General features: G+C 61.8%; 1 protein-coding gene across 1 annotated transcript in view; it reads right to left on the reverse strand.

The window, feature by feature from the left end:
* Positions 1 to 8,077, reverse strand: part of CROCC2 (ciliary rootlet coiled-coil, rootletin family member 2) — a 46,053-nt gene extending 37,976 nt beyond the window's left edge. The window contains exons 1-7 of the mRNA XM_075530110.1: positions 8,027 to 8,077; positions 7,106 to 7,248; positions 6,258 to 6,426; positions 4,714 to 4,799; positions 4,191 to 4,356; positions 1,209 to 1,312; positions 830 to 1,027 (exon numbers count right to left, since the gene is read on the reverse strand). Of these exons, the coding sequence (XP_075386225.1) occupies positions 830 to 1,027; positions 1,209 to 1,312; positions 4,191 to 4,356; positions 4,714 to 4,799; positions 6,258 to 6,426; positions 7,106 to 7,248; positions 8,027 to 8,077 (917 nt within the window). The remainder of the gene's footprint in view (positions 1 to 829; positions 1,028 to 1,208; positions 1,313 to 4,190; positions 4,357 to 4,713; positions 4,800 to 6,257; positions 6,427 to 7,105; positions 7,249 to 8,026) is intronic.
* Between the last annotated feature and the right edge of the window lie 806 nt (positions 8,078 to 8,883).

An 8,883-nucleotide genomic window follows, 5' to 3' on the forward strand; every position in this document is an offset into this window, starting at 1 on the left:
ATAATAACGCCAACTCAAAGATGTCCCTTATAAACCTGTGGGCGCTCTCTGGGGTACCCAGAGGCTGTCGTGAAGAGCGATCAGACGCTACCACCCGCCCCACCGTCAGTGCAGCCCACTCCCTGGTCACAGGTTGTTCCCCTGGAGAAGGGTCACAGGTTGTTCCCCTGGAGAAGGGTCAGGACACCTTAGGTCAAGCCAGCTCAGGGTCAACCAAGGTTAAGCTGCCATCTTAACTCTAGAGCCTGCCCACCTTGTTACACAGGGTAGCCACCTGCCACCTGGATGCCCCTAGCGCCTCCCCTTCCTATGACATGGGTGCCTCTAGCACATGCCTCCTGCTACCCATGTGCATGATGTGGCTTGATGCCTGCTGCTGATATGTCTGGTGGAGGAGACATCCACTCCCGCTCTGCTTCCTGACTCCGTGGAAGAGGAGAGCCCTGGCATGTCTTGTCTGTTGTCTCTAATGGTCCCTTTCAATCATACAACCACTCCTTAGGACCATTTGGGCTGTGGAGGCTGGTCCCCCACACAGAGGGTCTCCCAGGCTTCCTTCCTACTGTGGAAAGGTTGGTGGGTTTGAACTGCCGACCTTTAGGTAAGGGCCCAGTGCTTCACCCATGGTACCACCAGGGCTCCTCAGACAGACACAGGGGCGTCCTCTCACCTCAGGGACACTCGGGGTGGGGTAGTAGGGGGGCTGGGAAGGCCTGGCCCATCTGCACTGAGGACTGATGTCACTGTGTGGGACCTTGGAGACAGCAGGCAGGGCGGGGGCACAGGGACAGGGACACGCGTGGCCTCTCCCAGCCACTCGGGAGCCCACCTGGCCTGCAGCTCTGCTTTCTCAGCATCCCAGGTGCCCTGCAGAGCCAGCAGCCCCTGCACCTTGTCCCGCAGCTGCTGCTCCAGGGTGCTGGTTGTGCCTCGGGCCGACAGCCGCAGGTTGGAGTCCAGGTTGAGGCAGGCCGTGTGCAGGCGCCGTGCTGTCCTGGCCATATCCGCCCGTGTGTCAGCAAGACCCCTGGGGAGGCAGGGGGTCCCACACACTGCTGAGGCTCTGAGGGCGACAGCCCAGGTCTCCTGCGGGGCCCTACCCTCAGAAACCCTTTCATGTAACCCTGTGGAGCCCCTGGTCCATTCCTCCTCTCTCCACCATGCCCACTGGGGCAGGCCCCGCACCTAGGCAGGTGGCTGGCACTCACCTCTTAGTGGAGGCTCGGAGCTCAGTGAGGTGTACCTGGAGCGAAGTGGCCTGCTTCCACAGGAGCAGGAGGCCCTGGGCCTCCCCAGGGTGAGCCTGCCAAGTCTGGATAGCAAGAGGCATCTGTTCACTTCAGGTTTGAGACCCCGATGTGGCAGGAAAGGGGGCCCTATGACATCACACACCCCTACTCTCTTCTGGGATCCCTGGAGTACCCATCTGTCCCTTTCTCGCCCCCCGCCCGGTCCCCACCTCACCTGCTTCCCTGTCAGGTAGTGCACAGGGGTCTGGGCTCCCCGGCCCCCACCCTCTGTGGTGCTGTGGCCCCAGGAGAGCACCTAGCCTGGCTGATGGGTGGTCTGGATTCCAGATGGGTGCCTGCTTGTGGGGGGTGGGGGCCCAGAAAGGGCGGTACTGACTCAGCAGTTAAGGTACCCCAGAACCAGGACTACCCCGCTGGTCTCTCCACTGGGACAGCCAACCCTCTGGGGGCCTAGGCTGCTGTCCTGCGAGCTCAGGAACAGGAGATGGGGGTGGGGGCTGCTCTCTCCCCAGCAGTCGTGGGCCTTGCAGACGCTTGGGAGACACTCAGAGCCCCGCCCCCTGTGGACGGAGGAGGCAGAGTGGATGGGAAGTGGCGGGGTTCAGAGACCCTGCTGGTTGGTGATGGCAGGGGGCGGGGCAGGACCCGGCTCCCACTGTGGGGGGGTGTTCCTGCAGGCTGACCTCTGGGCACAGGGGCACCATACAGCCCCAGCGCGTTTCCCCCTCCTGGCTTCCCCTTCCTGACCCCACAGCCCTGCCTTCCCTGGTGCTCTGCAAGGGCCCTCCAGCCACACACCGCCCCCATTCTGCCTGTTCGTCAGCACCTCACAAACCGCCTCCTTCTCTTGGTCATGAAGCTTTCTGACCCTCTCCCAGCCGCTGAGGTCACCCCACCCCCACTCCCCAGACTCTCTCTCTGCAGGGGGCACTTGCTGGCACCAAGCTTCCCTACCCCTGACGGTGCCACCAGGATGGAGAGCAGCACGCAGGGCCAGTGCCTGGACCGACTAGCCCAGGAAGGACAGTGAGCGCCATCAGACCCTCTCTCCACACTTGACTGCTTTGTGAGCTCAGGTAAGCGGACCAAACAGCCCCTGCGGGCACTCAGACCTAGGACCAGGGAGGTCAGGCGCCCAAGAGGAACGCAGGCAACTTCTCACCAAGCTGGGTGATTAGAACATCAGCTGCCTTGTCATAAGGGGCTCAGGGGACAGAGAAAATCCAGGGCCCCAGAGTGGGGTCCAATAGGAGAACTGCTGACACATAAGGTGATGCACAAAACCTGCACTCTGGGTGCATGGATGAACTGGAACCCTTCCCCTACACCCACACGGCACGCGGACAAGCACACGGCCTTCTAGAACATCGGTACTGAGCGGAAAGGAAGAAAGAAAACGTCCCCAGGGCTTTGGGACCACAAGTCAGTTAACCTTCGTATAGCTTGTGCCCCGATTTCCCTCAGTCTGAGTGGTCTGGAGAAACTAAAGCCGGGGCTATACTTCAGAAGCAAACGTCAATCCTTTCTGGAGGAAGCCAGCACCTCAATTGCAGGTTTCAGAGACGTTGCACACTGTCCACGGAAAACCACAGCTCTCAGTTTCACAATCGCCAGGAACCCCATGACCAGGAGCCAGCAGAAACCACAGACTCAGACCCCGAGGACCGTCGTCTATTAGAACTTGGTAAAGAAACACCACGGCTGCTTGTTTTTAAAATACGTTTACACAAATAAATGAGAGGCCTGAAAGTAGGAGTGGAAAACAATCGGAACTCTGAATGATGAAAACTACGTCCGGGATTTAAACCCAGTCAGCAGACTTAACAGAGATTAGAGATCCAAAGGGAAAATTGAAAGACAGATGTAGATTTGAAAGGAGAATTCTCTCGACTGTAGTTCAGGCTATCAAAAAGAAATTAAAACATGAGAGATGAAGAGCAGTGTCAAGTGGGCCAACACACATACAATACATGTATAACATGAGTACAACACACATGTACACAACACACAACACATGTATAATATGAGTACAACACAGCATAACACATGCAATATATGTAGAACACGCACAGCACACGCACAGCACACACGCATAATTGGAGCTCACAGGAGGGCCAGGCAGTAATGTGATTCCGACTCACGGCCACTCCATCGACAGAAGAGATCTGCCCCTGTGGGTTCCGAGACCATGAACACTCACGAGAACAGAAGGCCCATTGGTCTCCCCTGGAGGGGGTGGCGGGTTCACACTGCCGACCCCACCATGCCTCCAGGGCTGCGATAGCATCTGCAGAGAGAAGGATCCCTTTCCAGAAACGGAGAGGCAGGGGAAGCCCAGTGAGTGCTGCACGGAGCGAACGAACCTGCAGGCTGGTCACCGGAAGACCAGGACACCCGCCTGGCACAGGCACAGTCCTACAATGTTGACTGACCCAGGACCGTGGTCTTCCAGACACTGAATCCTGGTACACACTGGGCCTTGAGGAACAGGTGGGCTGTCGAGGCCCTGCTGTGTCCCTGGCCAGGGGTGGTGAGTGACTGGGCAGCTCCAGGCCCCTTTGAGAGTCCCCACCCCACCTGACCAGAAGATGGTGTGACACTGACTGCCACCATGGGCTCAAATGTGGGCACGGTGATCGGGACGGAGCAGGGCCAGGTAGTGTTTTGTTCTGTTGTGCCACAGGTCGCTGTGGGCTGGAACCAGCTTCATGGGCCCAACAATTCCACCCGAAGCAGTTTGACAACCCGTGGGGCCTCCCTCCCTGACCAGGGTGGCCCAGCAGAGCCAGGACTCAGCCCTTCCCGGATCCCAGCTCCCACCTCTGCCGGGGAGGTCTCGGGTCCAGCCCCCTGGAGGGGCCGCTGCTGAAGCTCACGCACCCTTCCCAGCTTCCTGCTGCACCCACCCCCACCCCCAGCAGGTGGAGGCGGAGCAGGCACCTCTCTCCTGGGCTGCCGCTGTGCTTCCAGGAGCCCCAGGTGGTCCCTCAGGCGAAGCACACTGCCCGCTGTCCTGGCCAGCTCCCCAGACAGCGTGTCGTTGGCCTTCTTCATGTGTGCCAGCTGCTCCCGCAGCAGTGAGTTCACCTGGGCAAGGCCGGTGCTCCTGCCGGGACAGACAGGTATCAGCTGGGGGCACGGCCCTCCCTCCTCCCCCTCTACCCCCCCCCCCCCGCACAGAGGGCTCAGGCCCCGCCTTGAATGGGGGGCTCAAAAGGTGCCTGCAGCCCAGTTCAGGCTGCAGTTCCGTAGAGCCTGGCAGTACCGGCCATGTACTGGACTAGACCCCCACAGAGGCCCCCAGGAATGGCTCTCTGCCCTTGCTTTGATCTCCCCTTCTGCCAGCAGGGGGATGGCGTGTTACTACTGGGGCTAGTGGGGTACCACGGGGTTATGAGGCAACACCACTGAAGGCCCCAGGCCAGAGGACCCACAGCCCCAAGGTGCAGTGTCCGAGCCTCACCTCTGCTCCGCGGCCTCCAGGCGGCCCAGGGCCTCTTCAAGGTCCATGCTGTGCTCCAGCTCTGACCTGCGCAGCCGGGCCTGCAGCTAGAGAGGCCAAATCAGCAGCTTTGGTGAGAGCAGGGCTGAGGGGGCTCGGCCCTCCAGATGCCCATGGGGAGGGGTGTTACCCCTGGGCCCCTGATTGGGCAGCGCGGGATGGGGTGTTGGAGTGGTGGGTGCATGTTTGGGTCACAGGTGGCCACCGGAGGCAGAGGACAGGCCACAGTGGTGGTGGGATGGAGGTGGGCCTCAGACAGCAGGGCTCTGGGGAGCTTCCTGCCCAGGGGCCTTAGAGAGCAAGCAGGAGATGCTTGGTGCTGGACAGCAGGCTGCCCGTGTGGCCACAGGGCAGGGCCGGCCCCTCTGGCCTCAGCTTCCTTCAGGCTGCTCCTGAAGGGCAGGCGGGCAGGGTGGGGCCAGGGCTGAGAGGGGAGGGTGGTGCCTGGTGGGGTGGGATGGGGGAAGCCCTGAACTCAGACCCCATGGCGGCCAGCAGAAGGAAGGCTGAGAACCTGGAGCCAGGCTGGCTATGGGTGGGAACTGGCCACCAACAGGCTGACTCTACTGCCACCCTGACCCCACTCGGCCCTGCCTCCTTGGCTTAGAGGTGACTCGTGATGTGATGGGATGTCCAGTGAGGGGAGGGCGGGGCTCTGACTCAGAGTTTACTGGTCTGCCTGCAGTGGCTGCCCCCCCTCGCCCCCACCCCGTTCCCAGCATGTCCCCACCCCGTGCCAGGAAGAACCCCCCTCCCACACACTCAGTCAGGCCCCATGAGGCCTGAAGGTGGGTTTTGGGAAGGCGCCCCAGATGTGAGAAGAGGGAGTGGCCTCCCCTTGGTCTTGGCCCAGGCTGGGGGGGGGGGCGGGCTCAGGCAGGAGGGGGTGGGAGGAGGAGGGAGCTGGGGCCTTAGAGAGCGTGCGCACTGGTCAGGGCCACTAGCTTTGCTCAAGGATGGCCTCCAGCCCTGCAAGCACCTCCCCTCTCTGAGTATCCACTCTCCCAAACGGAAAGGGGGTGCCCAGTCCTGCCCTTCAGATGGTAGAGCACTGAAGGAGTTGTGGAGGGGCCGAGTCAGCCCCTCCTCAGTGCCCACTCCTGGCCTTTGCAGTGGCCAGCCCAGGAAGGGGCCCAGCACAGTGTCTTCATACCCCTGCCCATTTCCCTGACCACCCTTGTGGTCAAACAGGCTCCCGGTGGGGGGCCCTCTTGTTGTTCCCCTCCCACCTCGGGCTCGGAGTTCCAGCGGAGCCCTGGTGGCCCATGGGTGATGCTGGGCTGCCACCACAGAGTCAGCAGTCTGCAACACCAGCCATTCCCCGGAGGAAGATGAGGAGGGCCTGCCTTGGAAACTACAGGGGCAGCTCCGCTCTTTCTGGAGCAGGAATGGGCTTGCTGGCCGGACCCCAGGGCTCAGCTGTATGGGGGCGAGTTCTAGAGATTCCTGGCTGGGCAACCCCCATACCCTCCCCTCCGTGGGCAGTGCCAGCCCCTCACACTCACCCGCTCACTGGTAGCGTGGTACCTGGTGGCCAGCTCATCCCGCTCGGCACCGGCTTGGGCCAGTAGGTCCTCCAGCCGCACCAGCTCCTCCTGCAAGAGCTCATAGTCCTCTTGTGCCCCGGCAGCAGCGGCGGCGGTGGGGGTCTCCGGCAGCCCTGCAGGCAAGGGGCTCCCATCAGCTGTGTGGTCCCCACTTGGGGGCAGCCTCAACTTCTGGGATGAAGTCACAGCTCGGATCCCTGAGACTCGGGAGCCATGGTGGGGGCGCCTTGCCACCCTGAGCCTGGTCTCTCCTCCCTGCTCAGGCCCGGGCCTACCCAGGCCAGCCACAGCAGAGTAAGGGCCAGGCCTGGGCATGGAGTCCCTCCAGAAGCGGTGAGGCCAGGCCCCACTGGGGTCAGTTGTTTCCTATGTGAGGGCTTGCTTTTCCTTCCAGCCTGGCTTCAGGAGCTGGCAGATCCTCCCTGCAGTGGGAGGGCCTGGGACTCCCATGCAGCCTGCACAGGCTCCCAGCAGTACTGGCCGGTGCCTTGAGGCGAGTCCAGGTGTGGTGGGTAAGGGTTAGCACGACCCTTCTCTGGGTGGGAGCCTGTGGGACCTGAAGAGGTGGTGAGTGGGGGGCAGCCCCACCAGTGACTGTGTCCCCCTCCACCCTCAAGGGCCAACCTGGGAAATTTTCACTTGGCTCATGAGAAATCAAGGAAGAGGCACAGGTGGCCTTGGGATAGTCCCCCATGGACCATGGGTGGGCTTGGCCAACCCTAATCACGGGCCACAGACCAGTCCTGGGTGGGGGTTTTGAATAGCTGCCTGGGGCTCCCTGTGCCCGAGTCTCATCACCTCTAGACGGCTCCTCGTCCAGGCTCCTGGTCACGATCTCCCGGATGAAGGCAGGGACGGGGGTGGGCGACCCCCGCTGGCCTTCCCCAGACATGGTTAGCGCCCGGTCCTCTCTGCTGGCCATGGGACTCAGGACACTGTCCTCCAATCTCTGAAAAATACCCCGGAGACCCTGAGCTGGTGGCCCTGGATGGCAGCCCAGCACCTCCCTAGCAGGAGGCAAGACTGCCTGGGGCCCCTTGCAGGAGCCAAGGACTGGCCAGGGAACGTGCCTCCGTTCCCCACCTGTCAAACAGCACCGACAACTAGATCTGCAGAGCTGCCCAGGTGGCCTCTCCCCTGCCCTGCCCATCCCCTGCCCATAACCTTGCCCACCCTGCATGTGGCCCCACCCCTGCCCCACCCATCCCCTGCCTGTGGCCTCGCCCACCCTGCCCCTAGCCACTAGCACAGAGGTCCAGGCTGGAGGTGTGTGGCTGCCAGGTAGCTGCAGGCAAGGCTCACAGTTTAAAGGGGGAGGGGAGGGGACTGGCGGGACAGTGAGGGATCCTTCCTTCTTAAGGAACATGGCCATTGGGTGGGGGGGACTGTCTACCTATAGGAGGGGCATGTGGGCTCTGGGGGAGGGGCAGGACAGAAGAGTGGGCCTGTGGCTGTTCCCTCACCCACCCCTCAAGGGAGGACTGTAAGGTGCCTTCTCTCAGCTCCCTGAGAGGTGCCTTGAGGAGGGATATGGGGGAACAGTAGGGCACCCACCTTCCTGAGCCTGCCTCAGCTGTGCCTAAAAGTGGGCAGGAGGTTGGGGTTTGGGGCACCTGAAACACAGGCAGAAGGGGAGGCCTGGGCACTGAGTGGGCACATCCCCCTGGCCTGGGGCTTCCCTGTTCTTGGGGAGGGCTTCAGCTGCAAGGGCTAAAGTGGGCCTCCACCTCCAAAGCCTCCTGTTGGGCCTTATTCGGGTACTGGTTGAGGGAACCCATCAGGGCCCAGCAAAGCCAGAGGACCCAGGAGGGTCCATTTCAAAGCAACACAAAACCTGAGAACCAGGGTCTAGCAAGTTCCCCCAGGCCTGGGGACAACACAGCTCCCCACTCTCTGCCTCTCTTAAACCAAGCCCAGTTTACTGGCATGGAGTTGACCCGAGCCCCAGGGACCCTCTGGCCCAGGCAAGAACTGGCCCTGGGTCTTCAAGGCCATTGGTCTCTATGGGAGCACACGGCCTCACTGTCCGCTCCTGCTTCACTGGGGTCTGGGTCTAAGGCACAGGTTTGGGTATTAAGGGTCCTGGGAGAGGAGTTTCCAGGCTGTACACCTGGGGACCCTGCTGCTCTTCCCCCAGCCCCACATGTTTCTCATCCTTGTCACCTGGGAAGCCTGTCCCTATGGCCTGCTCCCCATGACTGCCCAAATCTTCCAGACCAGGGTCTCAGGGGGATCCTATTCCTCTCACCCTGCCCTGAAAACCTCCTCTGGTCAGAGCAGGAGTGGGCCTGTCCCTGCCCTGCTGGCTCAGCCCTTCCCCTGCTGCTTTCCAGCACCCTCCCGGGTCACAGCCCATCCAGCCCCCATCCCATGCTGGCAGAGGCTTCACAGGGTGGCCCAGACATGGATGGGCGCACCTCCCCATAGCCCCCAGGCCTGGCTTGTGTGCCTTCATTTGGGTCTAGTGAGAAGACAGGCAGCAGGGTCCTGGGCCCCCCTTGTAGTCTGACTTGTGGGGGGGACTTTCCTTGGGGAGGGAACGGCGCAGGGGAAAAGCAAGCCTGGAACCGGCTGACCCCCAGGG

The sequence above is a fragment of the Tenrec ecaudatus genome, chromosome 13 (assembly GCF_050624435.1).
Source record: "Tenrec ecaudatus isolate mTenEca1 chromosome 13, mTenEca1.hap1, whole genome shotgun sequence".
In the NCBI taxonomy this organism is placed as follows: domain Eukaryota; kingdom Metazoa; phylum Chordata; class Mammalia; order Afrosoricida; family Tenrecidae; genus Tenrec; species Tenrec ecaudatus.